General features: G+C 38.5%; 1 protein-coding gene across 1 annotated transcript in view; it reads left to right on the plus strand.

Moving 5' to 3' along the window:
• DOCK11 (dedicator of cytokinesis 11) overlaps positions 1–23,552 on the plus strand; it is a 191,681-nt gene that overhangs the window by 111,942 nt on the left and 56,187 nt on the right. The window contains exons 29-37 of the mRNA XM_082865385.1: positions 1,957–2,040; positions 5,623–5,734; positions 7,935–8,113; positions 12,390–12,506; positions 14,217–14,292; positions 14,847–14,956; positions 16,770–16,881; positions 22,021–22,087; positions 23,442–23,489. Coding sequence (XP_082721511.1) covers positions 1,957–2,040; positions 5,623–5,734; positions 7,935–8,113; positions 12,390–12,506; positions 14,217–14,292; positions 14,847–14,956; positions 16,770–16,881; positions 22,021–22,087; positions 23,442–23,489 — 905 coding nt within the window. The remainder of the gene's footprint in view (positions 1–1,956; positions 2,041–5,622; positions 5,735–7,934; positions 8,114–12,389; positions 12,507–14,216; positions 14,293–14,846; positions 14,957–16,769; positions 16,882–22,020; positions 22,088–23,441; positions 23,490–23,552) is intronic.

Below are 23,552 nucleotides of genomic sequence, written 5' to 3' on the forward strand. Positions count from 1 at the left end.
GTAGAGCTGGAAAGACCATCTGATGCCAGATGATGAAAGGCCTTGAATGTCAGGCTAAGGGATTTAGATTCGGAGCTATATGCCATGGAGCTGTCTATATACCAAAGATTTTGGAAGAGGTGAGGAAAAAGCCAGAGTCAAGGCAACCAGTTAGAAGACCAGTCTTTCCCCCCTGTCTGCCTGGCAGAGTCCATTCATCTTTTAGGCTCAACTCTTTCCTGACCTTCCCACACAGGGCTGATCACCCCTTCTGTTGTTTACCCGTCCTTTACATACTTGTATAACTTTTTATTGTGCTGTATTTTAATTGTTTGTTTGTTTATTTGTCTTTACCATTAGGCAAGACTAAAGACCATATCTTATTCACCTTTGTATTTCTCTAGAATGTAATGCATTGTTTCAAACACAGCTCCTCAAAATGTTTTTGGATGAACAGATAAATATAAGCCTACCTCATTAATCCAGGTGAGAGGTGATGAGGCAGTGGAAGTTGAAAGGAGAGATGAGAAGTGAGATACAAATGGCTGATTAATCAAATATTGAGTTCCTTCTATTTCACAGGGTTACTGTAGGTACCATGGAGAACATAAGAAAAAGAGATCGTTCCTATTGTCCTCTCTAGGTGAAAACAGGAAAATAATAAGGAAAACACAAGCTAGTATAAAGTGTTTAAAGGGCCCTGTAGACCAAGGTGGTTAATGAAAATGGGCTTCATCATTGAAGAATGGGCAGGATTATGTAGAAGCAGTGATAGAATTGCTAGCGAGACTTGGCATGAGCAGAGACCCAGAGGTGGGAATGCACAGTGCATCTTGAGTGGGTGATAAGTAGATGAGCTGTATTGGGAGATAAAACTGGAAAAGTAGGTTGGGACAAGATTGTGAGTGCCCTTGAATGCCAAGCTAAGGAGTTTGAAATTACATTAGAGGCAATAGGGAACTGTTGAAAGCTTTGGGGAAGAAAGGTGACATGATGAGGGCTAGGACTTAGAGATTAATCTGGAAGCAGTTGGATGGAAAGATTAGTGGCAGGAAGACAGGTTTGGAGGATAACTGCAGTTGTGCTGTTGCAAGGTAATGAAAGCCTTAACCAGGAGAGTGATAGCAGGAAAATATGAACAACTAGTAGGGTTGTCACAGAGGAAGAACGTGTCGTAGGCCAAGACTTCACAGGGCCCAAAGAAAAACTTCACTTTTGGCCTGAAATGTTCACATAGGCAAGCCCCGCTAACCACCCTCCAGTTCACTTTGAGCTTTGAGAGTTAACCAAAATGAGGCAGTATAGCTAATAGATTACATATCAATATATATGTGTATATACATATATGTGTATATACATGTATACATGTATTTGTGTGTGTATATATATGTGTATCTATATCTTAGTTTGAAAATTATACAGTTGAGTCCCAATTCCAATGATAAGTCATTTGCCCTTTATCTCTCTCTTTTTTTAAAAAATAAATTTATTTATTTTATTTATTTATTTTTGGCTGCATTGGGTCTTCATTGCTGGGCTCAGGCTCTCTCTAGTTGCGGTGTGGATGCTTCTCATTGCGGTGGCTTCTCGTTGCGGAGCACGGGCTCTAGGCGTGCAGGCTTCAGTAGTTGTGGCACGCTGGCTCAGTAATTGTGACTTGTGGGCTCTCAGAGTGCAGGCTCAGTAGTTGTGGCACAACGGGCTTAATTGCGCCGCAGCATGGGGGATCTTCCCGGACCAGGGATCCAACCCGTGTCCCCTGCACTGGCAGGCAGATTCTTAACCATTGTGCCACCAGGGAAGTCCCCCTTTGTCTCTTTAAGGTCACCTAAATCTCTGAAAGTTTTTCTATTATCTGTAAAAGTGAGAATGTCATCCCCTTATTGTGGAAAAAATTTAAAATTTTTTGAATTTTAAAAACTTGACAGACCTTTAGAATTATGTAACTAACTGTTCATTTTGATTTGGTTCCTATAGCGCTGTCTGACACTAATGGATAGAGGATTTGTTTTCAATTTGATAAATGACTATATATCTGGATTCAGCCCCAAAGATCCTAAGGTAAGTTATAAGGACATAACTGCAGTGGGTGTCAGACATTAGAGTGTGAGAACAATGGTGACATTCTCCTCTGGAGGATTTGGAACTGCTGTTTTCATTTAGGTGCTTTGACTAGAGTTATACCTCAAAGCAGGGAATAATGGATAGTGTTTTGGGGGTCCCCAATACTACCCCGTGTTTGATGGTTCACTAGAATGACTCACAGGACGTACTCATGGCTAAGATTCATTACAGTGACACAAAGAGGATGCTCAGTTGGATCAATAAGGGGAAAAGACATCAAGTGGAGTCCTTGGCAATCTACGTGTAGGCTTCCTGAGTGCCCTCCCTCCTGTGAAGGGTCACATAGAGCACATCCTCTCTCCAGCAGTGAAAATTGAGCCACATGTGTGCAACATTTCTCTTTAGGGAAGCCCATTTGAGACTCGGGGCTTAGGGGTTTTGTTGGGGGCTAGTTGTGTATTTGAGGCTGGTCAAAATTTCCAGAGTCTTGGAAAGGACAGGAAAGCAGATGTTCACCATAAATCACATGGTTTGCACACTGCTGAACAGGTTGGCACAGAAGGCACAGTCTTATCATGTAGGAAATGTTTGTTTCAAGGTCTAATTTCCCACACCACAAAACAGAAAATCACAGGCCAATATCTTTGATGAACATAGACGCAAAAATCCTCAACAAAACATTAGCAGACTGAATTCAACAGTACATTAAAAGTGTCCTACAACATGATCAAGTGGGATTTATTCCAGGGATACGAGGATGGGTCAACATCCACAAATCAGTCAACCCGATTCATCACATTAATAAAATGAAGGATAAAAATCATATGGTCATCTCAATAGATGCAGAAGAAGCATTTGCTAAAATTCGACATCCATTTATGATAAAACCTCTCAACAGTGGGTATAGAGGGAACATACCTTAACATAATAAAGTCCATATATGACAAACCCATAGCTGACATCATACTCAACAGTGAAAAACTGAAAGCTTTTCCTCTAAGATCAGGAACAAGGGGCTTCCCTGGTGGCACAGTAGTTAAGAATCTGCCTGCCAATGCAGGGGACATGGGTTCGATCCCTGGCCCAGGAAGATTCCACATGCCGTGGAGCGACTAAGCCCGCGTGCCACGACTACTGAAGCCCGTGTGCCTAGAGCCCGTGCTCCACAACAAGAGAAGCCACTGCAATGAGAAGCCCGCACAGCGCGATGAAGAGTGGCCGCCGCTCGCCACAACTAGAGGAAGCCTGCGTGCAGCAACAAAGATCCAACGCAGCCAAAAAAAAAAAAAAAAAGATCGGGAACAAGACAAGGATGCCCACAGAAATTAGGCAAGAGAAAGAAAGAAAAGGCATCCAAATTGGAAAGGAAGAAGTAAAACTGTCGCTATTTGCAGATGACATGATAATACATACAGAAAACCCTAAAGACTACACCAAAACTCTGTTAGAACTAATAAATGAATTCAGTAATGTTGTATGATACAAAATCAACATACAGGAATCTGTGGTATTTCTATACACTAATAACAAACTATCAGCGAAATTAAGAAAAAAATCCCACTTACAATTGCATCAAAAAGAATAAAATACCTAGGAATAAATTTAACCAAGGAGGTGAAAGACCTGTACACTGAAAACTATAAGACACTGATGAAAGAAACTGAAGAAGCCACAAATAAATGGAAATATTCCATAATCATGGATTGGAAGAATTAATATTGTTAAAATGTTCATACAACCCAAAGCAATCTACAGATTCAGTGTATTCCCTATCAAAATTCCAGTGGTATATTTCACAGAACTAGAACGAATAATTCTAAAATTTTGTATGAAACCACAAAAGATCCTGAATAGCCAAAACAATCTGAGAAAGAACAGAACTGGAGGTATCATGTGCCCTGATTTCAAACTATACTACAAAGCTATCATAATCAAACCAGTATGGGACTGGCATAAAAACAGATACACAGATGAGCAGAACAAAACTGAGAGCCCAGAAATAAACCCATACATATATGAACAATTAAGTTACAACAAAGGAGCAAAGCACATACAGTGGAGAAAAGACAGTCTCTTCAATGAAAGGTGTTGGGAAAACTAGACAGCCACATGTAAAAGGATGAAACTAGACCGCTCTCTTACATCATAACACAAAAATTAACTCAAAATGGAGTAAAGACTTGAATGTAAGACCTGAAATCATAAAATTCCTAGAAGAAGACGTAGGCAGTAACCTTATTGACATCCATCTTAGTGATGTTTTTGTGGATCTGACTCCAAAGGCAAAGGAAACAAAAGCAAAAATAAGCAAATGGGACTGCATCAAACTAGAAAGCTTTTACACAGTGATGGAAACCATCATCAAAATGAAAAGGCAGCCTACTGAATGGGAGAAGATATTTGCAAATCATATATCCATCAAGGGGTTAATATCCAAAATATATAATGAACTAATACAGTTCAACAACAACAAAAACAATCTGATTTAAAAATGGGCAGAGGATCTGAATAGACATTTTTCTAAAGAAGACATACAGATGGCCAACAGCACATGGAAAGATGTTCAGCATCACTAATTGGGAAGCACAGATCAAAACCACAATGAGACATCACCTCATAATCTGTTAGAATGGCTATTATTGAAAAGACAAGAAATAACAAATGTTAGAGAGGATGTGGAGAAATGGGAACCCTCGTACACTGTTTGTGGGACTGTGAATTGGTGTAGCCGCTGTGGAAAACAGTATGGAGATTCCTCAAAAAATTAGGAATAGAACTAGCATAATATGACCCAACTTTTCCACTTCTGGGTATCTATCCGAAGAACATTAAAGCGCTAATTCAAAATGATATGCACCCCTATGTTCACTGTGGCATCATTTACAGTCGCCAAGATAAGGAAATAACCTAAATGTCCATCGATGGATGAATGGATAAAGAAGATGTGGTGTATATGTGTGTAAGTGTGTGTGTGTGTCTTTGTATGTGTATATATATAAAATGGAATACTACTCAAACATAAAAAAGAATGAAATCCTGCCATTTTACAACGTGGATGGACCTTAAAAGTATTACGCTAAGTGAAGTAAGTCAGATGGAAAGACAAATACCATATGATTTTGCTCACATGTGGAATGTAAAAAGAGAAATGAACAAAAAAAAACCCAAACAAACTCGTAGATACAGAGAACAGACTAGTGATTACCAGAGGGGAAGAGGTTGGGGGGTGGGCAGAATGGTGAAGGGGGTGTAAACTGTATGGATGGCAACTAGACTTGTGGTGATGATCACTTTGTAGTGTATACAGATGTCAAATTACAATGTTGTATACCTGAAACTTACATAATTAAAAAAAATCCAATTTCTCAAATGCCAGCCAATGACCAACCGTGCAAGCAGGCCTTTTTAAGGTGAGCAGTCTTAGACCTGCTATGTTAACTCTTTACTGCACAGGTCACATTTTAAGGTATGCCTAAAATACTACACACTTCTGTTTTGAAAATTAATGCACTGTATTTAATCACTAAAGTAGTAAATGACCACTAAATAGGAGTTCTGGTATAATTTCTTTGTGTTTAGGTCCTGGCTGAATACAAGTTTGAATTTCTGCAAACAGTTTGCAATCACGAACATTACATTCCTCTGAATTTGCCAATGGCATTTGCAAAACCTAAACTTCAGCGAGTTCAAGGTATGTATTTATGTTTTCCATCATTAGGGATTGTGTTTTCCTGTTTTTGGCTAGTGCTAGTATAGTATAACGTTTTCTAGTTAAACCAGTCAATCTAAAGGTAATGTCAGAATTGTTACTATGTGAAGATAGGTTCGTTAATGGTACTCGGCATTTCCTTCATAGTGTCAGTGGTAGTATTCATAGAATGAAGAAATTAGGTGTGTTACATAGATTGCTACTTAAACACAGATGTCAGATACCAGTTAAATTGCTCTCTGTAGTACTGTTTGGACTCTTATGTGAGACTGAATTAAGAAAAAACCATATAAATACATTTCTGCTGAATGGAACATCAAAAGAGAAGTATAAAGGCAGAGTAAAATAGTGATATGTATGTATTAAATTGATGAAATGCCTTCAGTTATCTCCATTGCTAGTTTTATTGAATGCTTTGTTGTGTAGCACTATTCTTATGTTACTATGTTTTTTATTTGTCCCTTTTCTTTTCATATATTAATTAGATTTTTTTTCATTTGCGGTGGACCGTTTGACTTCAGTAGGTAGGTTTAACTCGGTTCACTCTAAAGTAGTTTGCTGTCTTTAAAAACAATTGATTTCATGAATGGCTAAGATGGATGGGGGCTTTCTTTGCTTTTTAAATCCTCCCTAGCCAAGATGAGACTTTAGTTAATGTACCCAGAAAACCTAGGAGGTGGTGTATTTGCTAACTCTTAAAATCAGCTTGAGTGTTGATTGCTGGAAGAATCAACTTTAAAACACCGTCCTCAGAAAACAAGTTTTGGCTCAAGCTGGCATGGGGGCTAGAGGGTAGCTGTTCTTTAAGCGTGTCTCATCTCTGCCAGGCTTGCCTCCCTTCTCTCTGACCCTGCTTAGTGACTGCTTGGCCACAGTTTTGGAGGTTGGCTGAAACTACCTGATTCGATTTATTCAGACCCCTGAAGTAAAACACCTTACTACCATTGTAAAGTCGACCCAGATAAGGCCACCTGGGTTAGTCCGTACTGGTTCTTGTGCATAGAAAGTGGTTGGGATTCACAAAAGAGCATGACCAATGGCAGAAAGGATATCAGCTACCTCGGTCTCTAGGAGGGTAGCTGCTGAGCACCAGTTTCAGTGCTTGAATGCCAGCCAGTGAAAATGGAGAAAAAATATTTAAAAACCCAGGCACCCGTATTCAACTGCTCCCTTATTAGATTCTGAGCATGTATAGCTCCGATACTTCCCCCAGTATTTATTGATGGCTTGAGGAATTCAGGGAAAAGAAGGGATGAGGATTTAGGATTAAATCTGATTTAGCATTTATTAAGTCCTAACTGAATATATAGCATTATATTAAGTGCTGAAGAGGCCAGAAAAGAAATGGAAAACATATCCTTCAGCTTCATGGCCTAACTAAAATTAAAGGGTACGGGAGAGGAAATAAAGATAGTAGAAATTTACCGTAGAAATGACTAAACTTGGTCACGGTCCCTTCTGATTGTGACCCAGTCAGTTTATAAGGCAAGTCCCAACCAGGATATTAGCAGCTGGGATTTAAAATGGACTGAGGATCTAAAAGGAAGTGAAAGAAATAGTTTGAAGCGGTAATTTTATGAAATAAAAGATTTGTATTCGCGTGATGAATTTGAGTGAGATGAGGCTGTTTTTCTTATTGTTCTTGTACCCCATTGTATTGGGGCCGATATATAACACTTACTAGAACAGTCAATAGTTAATACTGTTACAGTGATTCAGTTGTCTAGTTTCTCTTCCTTTTCCTACTTTACAAATACAAACAGATAAGTGAATCAAGTATTGCTGTAGAGAATTACTCCAATTTGTAGTTGTAACTAAATCTCTTCAGATATGAAGAAATGTGTTAAAACATTGCCAAATACAGTATTCTTTCATTCTAGATTTTATCCTAAGATTTCTAAGATTTGAAAAGCATCTCGAAAAACAAAGAATTCTAGGGACTATCTTACCGACTGAAATTATCATTAAGGCTATCATCTAGCCCCGACGATGAGTGCTCGTATCTTGTAAAATTTTGCATGCTTATTCTGTATGATAAAAGAACTGTTCATATTTGTTAATAATAACAATATAGTTCTTGCTAGCATGGTCACATATGACTAAGTAATAAATATAGTGCTTTAATGTTAAAGTAATTTTTGAATATTTTTATAAACGGGTTTTAAATTTCATTATACTGCAGATTCAAATCTTGAATACAGTTTATCAGATGAGTATTGCAAGCATCACTTCTTGGTTGGTCTACTTCTGAGGGAAACCTCCATTGCTCTTCAAGACAATTATGATATCAGATATACAGCTATCTCTGTCATAAAGAATCTTTTGATAAAACATGCATTTGACACTAGATACCAGCATAAGGTAAGGATGTTCGTATCATCATCAGTATCACATTAGTTAGTTTCTAAGAAGATTTTATGTTCAAGGTGAAGTTTTCAGTAAGGAACATTACAGGAGGATTGATGAAGTTATTTTTACAAATACGTTTTGTTTCCGTTTCAAATGATTAGGTTTTAAAAATACTGTTCAGATAACTGTTGAAGAAGAACACTGGTTTTTCAAATCATGTCTAAAGAACACAGCTGCTTCATGATTTGTTACATAAACTAGAATTTTTTTTAAAAAATCTTACACGATTATAGCCATGTGCACTCTTTCAAATACACGCCTTAATATATATCCTTAAATATATCTCCCTAAATAAATGCTATTATTGATTAGTAACTGATTAATAGTGACACATTAAGTATGTCCAATATATAAAAGATGTAAATATGAAGTTTTTCTTCTTACTGAAAAAATGTAGGTGTGGCTGTAAACCTTCCATACATTACACACTGTCGATGTGTGAAGGCCACAGCTGCAGTTGCTTTTTGCCGCACCTTTAACTTAATATACGGGGATGGAGGGTATATTCAAATCTTATTAACATTATACCCTATGGGCTTCAAATAGTAGATGGCAAACTGTATGGATTTAGAATAACCTAACTTACTTACCTGGCTCAAGGTAACATATTATTTCATAATTAAGAATTTGTCCCTTTGTTTTACATTCAAATTTAAATAAAATTATCATGTCATTTATTTACTTTGGAAAGCTGACTTGGAGGTGGATCTTATTCTTTTTCTACAGTATTCCCATTTGTCCTTAAAAAACAGAAAATGCCTGCAGAACATATTTCTTTAATATATTTCTTTCTAAATTAAAGAAATATATTTCTTTAATTTAATTTAATATATTTCTTTAATTATGAAGATTTGTTTTACTTACAAATTTTGCTAGTTTTCTTCATATAATTCTATCCTAAAGTAGACTTAAACTCTTTAGCTTTCAGATGTTATTACTTACTGCAATTTGCATCGTTTTTTTCCACGTTATAGTTATAACAACATACTCCCATTTTGTGTGGGTTGCTCTCTTATGTGCCACTTTTTGTGTGTGTGTGAATGTTGATATTGACTTAACGTAAGTTAACTGGCATAATATATCTAAATGAAAAGATATCTTAAAGTCATCCATTCCAACCAAGCTTTGTCAAAGCTTTAAAAATGCCAGTTACCACTGGGCTCTGTTTGTACCTAGTAGTAGCGGAGGAAAGTGTCTTTAGCCATGATTTCAAAGAATTTGTGGGAAAAGTACAAAATGAAGTTCCTGTTCTTAAAGCAGGAAGTTGTATTTTTTCCCCTGCCTCCTTAGATGAAAGTGAAGGAATATCGGATTTCACTAGTGTCTTACCTGGAGGTAGAATTTTAAATATTTTATATCACATATTTGCACATTAGTTACTTTTTAAAATTCTGAGAGCAGTATATGTACTCACATGCACACACACACATCACTGTTGTTATCTGTAAATAACACTCTGCCTCTTTGAGTGTTTGAGGTTTTAGACTATGGGAAAGATTGAGATGCCAGCCTCATTACCCTTTCAGTAATTTCTAAAGCCCTTTCTTTGTTCAAAATCTTCTGACAGGTTTTAAGTGTGTATAGGATTCTCCCCAGTAAAACTTTGCTTCATGGACCTGCTTCATTCCCTTTCTCTGTATGGTCCAAAGACTTCACAGGTGGCCTGAGTAGGAGGTCATTTGTCAAATATTGATACATTCACTTAAAACATGTTCACCATTAATGATGATGCCAAGGTGAGGGCAGAGAGGGGAGCTTTGAGCCTCTATAATTTCCATTGGGTCCCCCAAAGTGACCCCAAATAAAAATACAGTCAAGAAAAAAATTCTTCCTGTGGAAAGGCTGCTTTGAGACTAGATCTCCCAGTCACCGCCACCCCCCATTCCAACCATGTTGCCTTCCTCAGCCTCTCCTCTAATGAAATTATGGAGATGTCACTGGTCCCTATTATGTGCTACTCAAAAACTGCTTTGGGAGCCCTCCTAATACCATGAGACATCTTTCCTACCCAGAACAAGAATATCCAACATCTAACATTTATCCTGGGGTCTGTATTAGTTCCTGTACCACTGCAAGTGATGTTGACTCCTAAGAATTGCAATTTCTGCTTGGACTGTGGGCAGATTTTTTTTTCTTTTTTTTTTTTATGGTAATCTTACACACATGTTAAAAAAGAGAATCAAAATGCCTCCCTCCCATTCCTTACCTCCATGCCTCAATTCATCTCTCCAGAAGCAACTACTGTTATCAGTTTCTTATATAAACTTCTATTTTATGCATGCACAAGCCAATATGCTATATATATATATGTATATATATAAATATATAATAGAAACCATTATGCATTTTTCTTTTGTCATTTAACAATATAGCCTGAAGATTTGATCTGTATTTATTTTAAATCTGCATAGTATTCCATCATATGGATATACCTTATTCTATTTATCTAAACTGTCTTCTGTTAATAGATTCTTAGATGGTTTTCTGTCTTTTGTGCAGACAAAACTTTTAATGTATTTGCCCTGACTGCATGCTTTCCTGTGTTCCTGTTCACCTGAGAAAGGTGTAGTATCTCCTTCCCTAGTGATCATTCACTATCAGAACTAAAATGAATTCCCATCTAGAAGCTATAATATTAATAATAGTAGCTAAAATTTATTGAGGACTCACTATATGCCAGGCACTGTATTAAACATTAGCTTACATGAATTAATGTCACTGTTATTATCCCCATCTTACTAAAGAGAAAACTGTGGTTGTGACTTGATCACAATCAAGTAACTAGTAACAGGAGAGCTGGAATTCATGTGTCTAAAATTCAAAATCTGTGCTCTTAACCACTAGACTATACTGCCTCTCAAATCTTAAGTGGGACCCTGGAAAATTAGAGAACTGCCGAGAAGGGGTGATGATGATGGTGGAAACTCTTGAAATCAAAGCCATGTGAAGAATAAAGGAAAGTAGTAACAGCTATTTAGCCTTGTGAAGAGTGAATTAAGACAATTTGTGGTAATTGTCTCCAAATATTTAAAGGGTTGCCATGTAAAGTGGAAGTGGGCTATAACTAGCAGGTAGAACTTAACTGCTAAAGGATTTTTCTAACAGAACCTCTGAAAGGGCTGGAGTGTTTAAGAAGTTTAAAAACTAACCGTCTGTCAAGGATGCAGGTAAGGGCTGTTCCTGCCTTGAGCAGGATATTGAACTAGATCAGTGGTTCTCAAACCTCAGTGCACATCAGCACCATCTGGGGCAGATTCCTGGGACCCAGCCCAGACCTACTGAACCAGAATCTCCTAGCGATAGAGACTATTACTGATTAGGGTTGTGTATTAGAAGTAGGTCTGTTAAGAGTTCCTGAAACTCATAAAAGAGGAAGTACAAATGGACAATTAACATATGAAAAATTGTTCAATTTCAAGAATAAATGGAACTATGAGACACTATTGATCTGTATTCTATAGGTTAACCATTGTACCCTAGAGGCCTTATCTAAGTCTACAGACAAACCTCCCAAAGTCCTGAAGTATGGAGGGCAACTCTTGTGCCATCACAACCACTGGTTTGGCTGATTTGAATGTATGTCCATATCTGGTGAGGAATGTCTGTAGCTGAGAAAAGCAATAAATAAATTCGTATAAGAGGTACCACATTCATTAAGATGACCAGTGGCCAGCTTCACTTGCATATTTACAAATATATCAATCTCCCAAGTTGTATAATTGATTTAGGGGGCCAAGATCACGTTATTTTAATTGCAGCTTTACTCAAAGCAAAGACATATTTCTTGAATGAATACAGTAATTCACCAGTTTTTTACTTCTTCCATCTATTCATTCATTCAGCTGATGTATATTGACCATATACTATGTGCCCAGGCACTGGGGATGAAGCAGTGAACAAGACAGACGGGATCCCTGCTCTCCTCAAACTCAACCCTTGCTGGAGTTAAAGAGCAGGACTAATATGATCTGCTATTAAAAAAAAATAAACTTTTGCCTGTTATGTAGTGATGTTCGAGGGATGTGCTTCGACTCTCTATTGTATATAAATTCAAATACCAACAAAGTGGTGTAGCAGTTAGAGACTATGAATATAAATAGACTCATGCTTCACTAATTTGTTATGGATATTAGCTTGCTTTTAGTGTTTAAACGGACAGATGGAGCCAACTTTATTTGTAATACAGGCATATTATATATCTATTAAGCTTTTGATAATTATTTTTCAGAACCAACAAGCCAAAATAGCACAATTGTACCTCCCATTTGTTGGACTGCTTTTGGAAAATATACAGCGACTAGCAGGTCGAGATACCTTGTATTCTTGTGCAGCCATGCCTAATTCTGTAAGTAGTAATGTGTTTCCATTGGCATTTTATCCTGTTTTATTGACTGTATTCAGAATTAGGGTCATACGCTGTATGGTCTCAATAGCGCACCTTTTACAGCATTTTAAATTTATACTTCTTCCTGGAGCAGTGCTTCTCAAATCTTAATGTGCATATGGATCACCTGGGGAATGAAGACAGAGATTCTAATGTGGTAGCCCTGGGGTGGAGCTTGAGATTATGCGTTTCAAACAGGCTCTTGGCTTTTTCTCGTCTAAGGACCATACTTTGAGTAACGAGGTCCAAGAGAACGCCGAGAATCCTCTGTGCTCAGTGTTTTCTTTTCAAGATTTGCTGCTGTTACATGCCTTCATACATTTATTCAACCGGAAAACTGAACAGAACATTCACTTTGCAAAATATTAGGCACCAGGGATTAAACTGTATTCCTTTGCTTCTCCTCCCTTTGACAGCCTCCTTCCAGCACTTCCTGATGAGTGGCTTTAACTCATCACAGTTGGTCTGTGCTTTTTTCTCCCCTTAGAATCTTAGAGTTGAAAGGAACTTTGGAGGTGATCAGTCTTCCACTTGGCAAAACAACATTTTGCCATAGTAGTAATGAAACCTTTCCTCCTCACATTAGATCTGCAAGATTTTCTACCCACTGGTCCTAGTTTTGCCTTCTAGTGATACATCCATTTCTACCTCCACGTGATACCCCTTCACACGTGTCCCTTCTCAATTTTTCTTCAGGCCAGATATCTCCACTTCATCATTTGTTGTTTCAGACCCTTTACATTTCTTGGTTGGAGTCTTCTGGACATGCTCCATTTTACCAATTGCCATTTTCAAATGTGGCGTATACTTTACAGTCTGTCCAGTGCGACTAATAACTCCTGCCCCCCGCCCACTCCACGTTCTGTCTGGCCCAAGATCACCTTCACATGTTCAGTAGCCAAGTCACATTGTTGGGTGGCAGGTGAAACTGTGTCCTTTACAGCTTCCTTTGGAAACTCCCCATAATAAATGTCCGTAGATTTGTCAAGCCTACCCTGGGTTCCTGAGAAAGCTGCTTTTAAGCCTCACTTGATTGCCTGTGCCTCCCAATTATGTGAATCAGCTAAATGTGGACGCTATATCGCTTACCTGGGTGGCAAGCAAGCCTTTCTTCACAAACACAGTTACTCATGCTTATGCTTACTCCACAACATTTGCCAGTGATATTTGGAAATATTTTACTTACCCGTTCTTTCTTTTGCAACTCAAGATCATGCAGGGCCTCTGGTCACACCTCTCCTTCTAGTATTGCCCTTGCTTCAAGGAGGAGAATGGAATCATGTTTAGGTCACACCAGTTTGCAGCTGTTACCAGCCACCTAGAGTTGTGTCACTTTGCCAGAGGTCATGGTTGTAACAGTGTACCAGGATCCATTTTCTTCTTTGTGTGTGTGGTACGCAGGCCTCTCGCTGCTGTGGCCTCTCCCGTTGCGGAGCACAGGCTCCGGACGCGCAGGCCCAGCGGCCATGGCTCACGGTACCAGCGCCACCAGGGAAGCCCCCAGGATCCATTTTTAAAAGAGATGTCCCCTAAATACCAATACTGATATGTGATTTAGACTTTCACAGTGAGCTTTGTTTAAAATTAGGGTGCCATCTCATTGTTAATTCCGATTTCTTATCCTAGTGTACAAGTGTATTTAAATGACAGAGGTATCACACTGTGTTACAGGCATCCAGAGACGAGTTTGCATGTGGCTTCGCTTCACCTACAAGTAGAGGGAGTCTGAGCACTGACAAAGACACCGGTAATTAAAAGTCCTTTAAAGATTATACGTGGCATGGCTGTTTAGAAATGTACCCTATACGTCTCTGTATTTTTGAAATATTTCATAATAAAAACTATACATGGCACAATCTCTACTAAAGTTTAATTAAAATCTTACACTTGCAGCCACGTTTCTTTGCTTAGGTTTCCTTGTCTCAGCTTGTATAAAATTTAGCTTAGGATAATGAGAAAAACACTGGTTTCCAATCATCTGTCTCCAGTCCTGGACAAGACACTTCCTTTTTCTGGGCCAAACTTCCTTATCTATAAAATTATCTAATTGTTTGCCTTTATTTTATGACTTGCAAGGAATTTCTTGTAGTTTCATACACGTTAAAGTGTTTCAAGGAAAAAAATTGCTTACCCTTTATTTGGCTTCTTATGGTGTTTTGATGTAATATATAAACTTCACATTTTAGATGACCAAGATCTATTTCCTAAAATATGTCTTTACTTAAATTAACCCAGTGCTTAGTTTTAAAATTATTTTTGACAGTTCCTCCTGTTGCTAACAAGGACTTGGCTTTTTTCCAGCTTATGGGTCTTTTCAAAATGGACATGGAATTAAGAGGGAAGATTCGAGAGGTTCCCTCATCCCAGAAGGAGCAACAGGATTTCCAGATCAGGGCAGCACTGGTGAAAATGTAAGAACCTAAGTATATAGGATAACCCTAGTGATGTGTTAAGCTACAGCAGTCTTTCTTTTTATGAAAATAGGGGTCTCTCTACTCTCCTGTAGTCTGTACTGGATCTTTAAAAAGCATCCCATAATGCTTGGATGTTGTAGCAGTTCCTTCCTATCCTGGCACCTGCTGCTTGGATATTTTAAAACTGTTTATAGAGGATAAGGCATTCATCTTTAAGAGTTCCAACTTTGAATACCTCCTTTAACCCTAGCACTCTGTAAACCTGTTCTAGAGAGGGAAGGTTCAAGTTTAAAATGCCTAATGTACCTTGTCACTTAAATCACTCCCTGGCAGGATTCAGCTTTTTATTCTTTTGTAATAGAGTAATGACATTAACATGGGAGAAGAAAAATTAGGTCCCCAAATGGATGATCTCAGCATCCCAGAATCACTTAATCACAATATATTCTCTAACTCTTCTATCAAATTATTTCAAGCCTGACATTGAAGTTTGGGATATGTCTGCCTTGAGACAGAGAAACCTCACTTTAGACCAGTAAAGCCTTGTCACGCTGCTACGTAAAATCAGAGAATCATATAAAATTAGAGTTAGAAGGGTCCATAAAAATAATAAATTCCAACTCTCAACTTACAAATTAAAACTGGGATTGTGACTTAGGACAACCACACAACTATGGCAGGGCCAGGCCTGAACCCAGGTTTTCTAATTCCGGCACTTCTTCTCCTAGATCATGGCATTCTTAGGGTGCATCTGGGGAACTTTATAAAAATGGATAGCTGAGCCTCATCCCCAGAATTTCTGTTTCTGTCAGTCTGGGGGCTTGCTCATTTGTATCTCTAAGTTCCCAGGTGATGCTGATGCTGCTGGTTGGGAACCACCCCTTGAGAACCACTGGACTATATACTCCATTGAGTCTTTGCATAGTTAGTAATTTAATCATAAAGGTTCTTATTTCACACCATTTAGAATTAAGACAACAGACACTGTCATAGGTAAGACACATGAAGGACAAAGAGGTTAAATGACTTGCCAGTAGCCACACAGCTAGCAAGCGTTCAGGACCTAGATGTTTTGCTCCAAGCAGACGTTCTTGGTGAGTCCTAGATTAGTAAATATATATCCCCAGCCCAGGTTAGCTCAGCTGAAAGTATTGGTTTCTAACAAGGGTACATTCGTTAGGAGATTGTCATTGCTGTATTCATACAAATCCCCAAATAAGTCAGGTCTTGTCATTTTTAACTGGTATTTTAACAAAAGTCACTAAATAATAGGAACATCACTACTTTGTAGAGGCTCTAATTTTGAAGTATTACTGGGTCCTCCTTAGTAAAATTATCTTGTAATGTCATTAAGCCTTTTTAAGATAGATTTTCTGACCTATTATTTAGACGTTGGATTTTAATAAACTCTAAGGAGAGATTGAAGTTAAAGAGTTTAAAATGCTTCTTATGCTTCGATGTACCTTAGTTAAGTTTCTCCTTGACGTAAAAGCTATTTTTTCCTGGAATAGCCACATATGATTATTCAAAATGTTTTCTTACTAAAACACAGGACCTATGGGAATGAAACATACACAGTATATTCATGGCTATATCTTGATGAAGACTGCAAGGTAATTTCCAGTGATATTATTAGGTACAGTAGCAAAGAAGAGTCAGCCCATTTACCTTCCAAATGTGATATAAAATGTGGATTTATGCTTAGAATTTTCCCAAACAGGACTAATGGTTAAAACAGTTATTGAGTTAAAGGCTATGGGAAGCTACAGTACCAATATTGTTTCAGAAAAGTCCTATCTTTGTATTACAGACTCGGCAGAGTTCTGCAAGGAGTAGTGTATCTCAGTATAACCGATTGGATCAGTATGAAATCAGAAGCCTCTTGATGTGCTATTTGTATATAGTAAAAATGATTTCTGAAGGTGAGTTACCAGCATATTAATCGTGGACTGTACTCCACCCTCACAGGTTTACAAGTTCATGCAACACATATTTGACCATCATCTGCATGTAGAACACATGCACATGAGAAACAGAACTTTGAAGACTCTGACCTTAGAATGTTCCTATATTTTAACTTAAAATAGGTTCATTTCGGTCATACAAGTTTGATTCTTTGCAATAACTTTTTTTTTTGATTTAAAAATTAGTTTCTAAAGTGAGGCAATAGTTTTAGAAGTGCTAAACATTTTTTTCATGCAGAGCATATAATGCATTAAATGACCAACGTAAACAGAAAAAAATAACAATAACCAGTGCCATAGTTAACACTTTAGCTTTTATTTGACCCAGGATTTGGAAAATCAGAAGCAAACAAAAAGACAGGAAGGGTTCTTTGAGGGTAAGGAATGTCGTTGTTATCTTTTGCAGTACCATTATACAGTTTTGCATGGTGTCACATTCTTTTCCAGGCTCTGTTCTTTTTTCCTTGGTGTACAATTGTATTATTAACTAGTATTACCATTTCCTCTTTACCTTATAAGATAAAATATAACCAAAGGATTTTCATAAACTGCATGTCCTCTGGAAGTAAAATCTTATTCCCAATACCACATTTGTTTACACAATTCCCTCCCCTTTCTTCCTTTTCTGTTTTTGCTCAAAAAAAAAAAAAAAGTAAGCAGGAATGAAGAACATAAAAGCACCTGGGTTCTGATCATCATAATACAGTAGTTAAATTTTACTTATTTTCTATTTTTTTATTTCGTTTTTAGTAAATATTAAATCTTTTTTTGTAATAAGGCAGCATATAAGAACATAAAATAAGTTGATAGTTAACTCACTACAAACATTGAAACAGATCAAAAGCTAGATATGAATGGTTAATTCTAAAGTATATTAATAAAACAGGTTTAAATAACTAGAATCTTCAAGTTCTAAGAATGTACGATTTAGAGTAAACATCAAAGATGATTGAGGCAATGTGATAAGCCTCCATGTTTGGGGAAAGAAAACAGTAAAGGGAAATCATTTTCAACTCTGGTGGTATTTCATTCCAGGAGATAACAGATCAGTTAATAACTACAGCCACAGCTCACTGTTTTTGTCTCCCCACAAGGTGAAAAATGGGGGAGTATAGAAAGTGACTGCTAATATGTATGGGTTTTTTTTCTTTAGGGTGATGAAAATATTCTAAAACTGTGGTGGTTTTATAAGTTTTTAAATGTACCATAAACTACTGTATTGGGCACTATTTAAATGGGTGAGTTTTATGGCACATGAATTCACTCAATAAATTTGTCTTTTTTTTTTTTAAGGCCCAAGAGGCAACATGGAAAACAAAAAACTGGAGAGAAAAAGAAAAAAGTAGTTGAATACCACCACAGCCCAGGGAAAGTAAGAAGGAGGGTGGTAGGGGGAGAGAGAGAAGGAAGGAGGAGAGGGAGATGCATCGTTGACTAGTTCTCCTCTCCTCCACCCAGTACACGTGTGCACACACCCCCACATGCCCACATGCCACATACAGTGTTAACCAGTGACAAGCCACTGGCTGCTTTCTTCATGTCATGGGTAAAACCATAAATGCTTTGTTTCTTGAGAACTTCATAGTTCCCCCTCGTCTTACAGTCACATCTCCTCTTTATCTTTTGTAAGTGTAAAGTCATGCTGCATGGTATCTGTTAAGTCATACTCGTTTTATTCCAAAAGATATCTGCTTCTTGGTCCTTCTCAATGAATGTATTCTAGTTACCTTGTCAAGTCCAGTAAATATTTCACTTTCGTTATACCTTGTCAAGTCCAGTAAATAGTTCACTTTCGTTATACCTTGTCAAGTCCAGTAAATAGTTCACTTTCGTTACTCTATATGCATTTAAATGTTGAACTCTTACAGTCATAAACAGTAGCAACTTAATTTCAGCAAAAAGATGGTAGACTCTACACTTTCATATCAAAGTACAGGGATTCTGAAGAATGAGTTTCCTTCTCTGTAGCTGAAATTTATTAACTGGCAATAATTCACTGTTTCAAAGTCTTAGTCATTTGCCCAACTTTTGTGTAGGTCTCATTGCTTTGTATATTATATTCTGAGAAGTGTATCAGAGTCAGGGGTTATCAATTACACAGTCTGAATTGACAGCAAGACTGTTCTCTTGGAAAAGAAAAGCAGTCTCCTTAAGAGAAAGGAAGAGGGAAAGCTACTTCCTTCTTCCTGGCTGTACCCCGGCTTTTCTCTTTATTGTAGACCCCAAAGTGGAAATCTGGGTCTCACCTTGTGGCGCATCAGCACCAGCTGCACCTGTAGATTCAGCAGTATGCTTCCTCGCAGTCACCTCTTCATTGGAAGGTGGCTGGTTACAGCTATGTCTCACCGAAAATCCAGTTTTGTATTGGGAAAGACGAGCCGCTGATCTTTTCCCACGAGATGTATAGTCAAGAGGAAAGACATATGAAGGGGGCTTTCCCTTTCTCTGTGTAAAATGAGGAAATGAGTTAGTATCATCAAGCGTATATTCATCTGTAGTTGCAGGTACTAATGGAGTAGGTGGGTTTTCTCCCGCAGAAACACTGGAAGGGCTCCAAGAGAAGTGACTCTGAGCTCTACGCTTTTGTGTGGAGCTCTTCTGTGTGAAGATCGGTTTCTTTTGAGCACTGCCAAGCCTGTCTTCAGGACGGCTTAAGTCACCTTGAAATCCATGCCCCCCTTGAGCGCCAGGTGCAGATGTTAAAGGAAGACTTGCAGGTGACTTCTGGTTGGCACTCCTTCCTGTGGGAGGCCTGCTGCTGTTAGAGGAACTCTCCAGAGGGGTCTCTGGCACCACAGTGGGGTCCTTACTATAAAATGGAATTGGAGGCTCGGAACTCTGTTGCTGTTCCTTTTTGTCTCCAGATTTCATCTGTTCAGTATTTGATGGCATTACCCGTCTGTAGGGCGGACGCAACTGAAATGTGGGTGGAGGGTCCCTGACTGTAAAAGCGAGCCCCTTCTTTTGGGTGCGGAAAATGAAGCCGTCATCACTATCAGAACTAGAAGGATAAAGCTGTTGCTCCTTCAGCTTTAGTCTCGCATAAAGCCGTTTATTTTCTTCTTTTAATTTATTCCTTTCTTTTGTGAGCTCAGCAATAACCTTCATATTTTGTTGTTGGTTACGGTCATATTCTTTCTGTAGCGTCTTCCTGTATATTTCGTTCACTGAACAGCGGTCACATACTTTGGAGCTTAACTTATGTTGCAGGTCATTGATGGTGACATTCAGGATATTCTGTTGCTCCAGCAACTCTTTAATTTTGGCTCTGGAGCCCGCCTGCCTTCTGTCTGCCAATCGCTCTTTCCTCAGACTGGTTAGTTTCCCGTGGAGACGGCGTAGCTCCTTGTCATGGAGCTCTTTTAGTGTTAGCCAGGCTTTTTTAAAAGCGTCAGAAGACAAATCACTGACGCTAACCTGCATTTCACCTCTTGCGGGAGAGCTCTGGCCACTTTCCTTGTCTCCTCCACCCACGTTGCCCGCCTGCATCTCGTCTCCCTGACTGGGACTGGGAAACAGTGGAGACAAACCGCCGCCGGCCAAATGGCGGAAGGGCTGCTGACTAGAGCTGGGCCGCGGACGGGACGAGAGTTTCACCCCTTCTACAGACCTGCGAAGAGGCTTCAGAGCACAAGGCCGGTGTGAGGATGGCTCGGGGGTAGACAGAAGGGCCCGGTTTGGCGGCGGAAAGGAGTTCTGAGCCTCCTTTTGGCGGGAAGAGCCAGTGCGCAGAAGACGAGGCCTGCGAGCCGGCCTGTAACGAGAGGCCGGAGAGACCGGAAACGCGGTGACTTCTGGGAGAGCCATGCTGCGCTGAGCCGGAAGGGCGCCCGAAGGCGGAGGGGTGGACCGGAAGTCAGCGCTCACTTTATTTTTGAAACAAATCTAATTTGACCTTACGTTAGCATCTTATTCCTGATGATCAGTATTTTATAAACGTTGAAAACTATCAATACTCATGGTCTTGAGTAAATTGGGGAAATAAAGTCAAAACCCACACACTCTTCCCTCCCTGTCACCCCTCCGTTTAGCCAACGTTACCTAGTGGTCCATCCCTATCTTCAGAGGCTCTCGCGGGGCAGGCCATTACGTCATTGCCTACTTTTTTTTTTTTTTTTTTGCCGTATGGGGGCCTCTCACTGTTGTGGCCTCTCCCATTGCGGAGCACAGGCTCCGGACGCGCAGGCTCAGCGGCCATGGCTCACGGGCCCAGCCACTCCGTGGCATGTGGGATCTTCCCGGACCGGGACACGAGCCCGCGTCCCTTGCATCGGCAGGCGGACCCTCAACCACTGCGCCAGCAGGGAAGCCCCGTCATTGCCTACTTTTGCGATCCCCACCAGGTTTTTAAATTTAGAAGTGGACCTGCTGACACCATTAGCTATATCTGAACAGGATAAAAAAGGAATGGAAAGTTAAGTGAGGGCAATATTTTTCTTTTTAAAAACGTCTCCATGAGTGTTTTTGAAGTAAAAAAAAAAAAAAAAAAAGGAACAGCTCCAAAGAGAAGTATATGTGATAGGTTTAAGGGACATTTATATCTGAAATAGTTGTTCCATTAATGTGTGTGTATGTTTGTATATTGCCAGGACTTCAAGGTTGATAATCCGAAGGCAAAGAGGAAAAAGAAAGTTATCAGTCTCTTCCTCTAAAGTTTAAAGTTCTCAGACTGTTTGGTTCGCAGAGCCCTTTGAGTAGCAGGCGAAGGTGCTTGACCCTACCTTCCGAAAAGTGTACTTAAACGCACCATCTTGCATAAAATTTTAGGAAGCTTATTAAAAATCCCAGGTCTACTTCCCTTCCTCTGTCTTCAGGGATGATAAGCCATCCAAAAGAACGTTTATAAAATACATAAAAATAATTGTTGAAGTTGAAATAATTACAGATTAAAAGGTATATTTGGGATTAATTTAAAAGAATACAGTGTGGGTATTGGGCAGTGAGATGAGATAGGAGGAGAGGATATGGATGAGACAGAACTGGCTGTGAGTTAATGGTTGCTGAAACTAAGTTATTGGTACTTTGGAGTTCACCGCGCTATTTGCTGTAAGATCTATGCTATCTCAAGACGTAACACTTTATTCATTCCATTTTCAGATACACTCTTAACTTACTGGAATAAAGTATCTCCTCAGGAGCTCATAAACATCCTTATACTTCTAGAGTAAGTTATATTAACTTATTTTCATAAAATTTCCTCTTATTTTTGGGAGCTTAATTTTTATACATAATAAAATATTACCCCCTTTCTGTTTTCAACAGCATATTTGTTAATAATGTAGGAAATGTTAAACTATTTTGATAGTTTAGAGGCTGATGTACAGGTTCTTCACACATAGATAGAAGAAAAACATGGAGATGAAATACTTCTGATATTATAGAAAACTCTAGCTAATAATAGTGCATCCTTGCAGACCATCAGGAGTCTTTCTGTGATCTGGAAAACTGGAAGTGGCATCAGCTGTCCTAAATCATTCATTTAGAGCAGATGCTGGCTTAATGGAGCAGCTTAAATGTTGGAATTTAGAATTTGTACTCTTATGTAGAGCTGAGTAATTCTACTCACTTCAGAAATGTATATATGTATATATTTCCATATATATATATATATATATCTCCATTGCAAGGTCCTTAGGGGAAAAAATCTAGCCTTTTTCCTAGGTGGAGGTTGGAAATTGTCCTATATTGTATGCTGAGCTATTTTTACGTCATTATTGAAAGCTAAAAGAAAAATTAGAATGAAATGTAAGAAATTTCTAAATAAATAGTACACATATATGATACCGTGTGTGTCTACCAAAACACAAAGAGGGTAATCTATGCATAAAAACTTAGTAAAGTCTTTCAAAATTTTGCAGAAAATGTCAGCAAATAAAAGTTATGATTAAAGAAACTACTCTAATTATATTGAAATGTTTACTAATGAAAATATATGATGTTGGGGATTTACTTTAAAAAAATAAAGGCGGTAGGGAGTGTGGAGGGAGAGCATGGGACCTGTTTGGGGTATAAGTTAAGAATGGCCATGAGCTGATAATTGTTGAAGCTGGTGGGTGCTGGGTATGTGGGATTTAGTTTGCTGTCCTCTTTACTTTTGTATGTGTTTGAGATTTTCCATACTAGAAAGTATTTTAATGCCATTATAAAAAATATAGCAATTGCCCCAATTGCTTAAGAACCTCTTTAGGTGTTACTGACTGTGCTAGAGACCTTTGGTGTGGTACACACTATAAAGTACAAGGGATGATTTGCATTGACGGTTTTTTAAAAAAAATATGTCATTAGAATTGTATATGAAGACATGGAGCTTTTTGGTGTTGATGTAATTGTAGCAGATAAATGTAGAAAGATATAATATGGCAAGTAGTTATTTGTATATTTATTTTTGTATACCGAAACATTATTGTAATGTGATTTTAAATGGGTCGTTCTTTGTGACACGTGAATTTTCAAATATTACTTGTTAAAATGCAAAGTATGGTAATATCTTACTAACATGCTATTGTTTTTCTTTCTAGAGTATGTTTGTTTCACTTTAGATATATGGGGAAAAGAAACATAGCAAGGTAATTCCCATAGCACTGCAATTTCCACTTTTTTTCTTCTCTTCCAACAGAGGGCAGCCTTAA

This window comes from Leucopleurus acutus, assembly GCF_964270905.1.
Source record: "Leucopleurus acutus genome assembly, chromosome: X".
Lineage (NCBI taxonomy): Eukaryota > Metazoa > Chordata > Mammalia > Artiodactyla > Delphinidae > Leucopleurus > Leucopleurus acutus.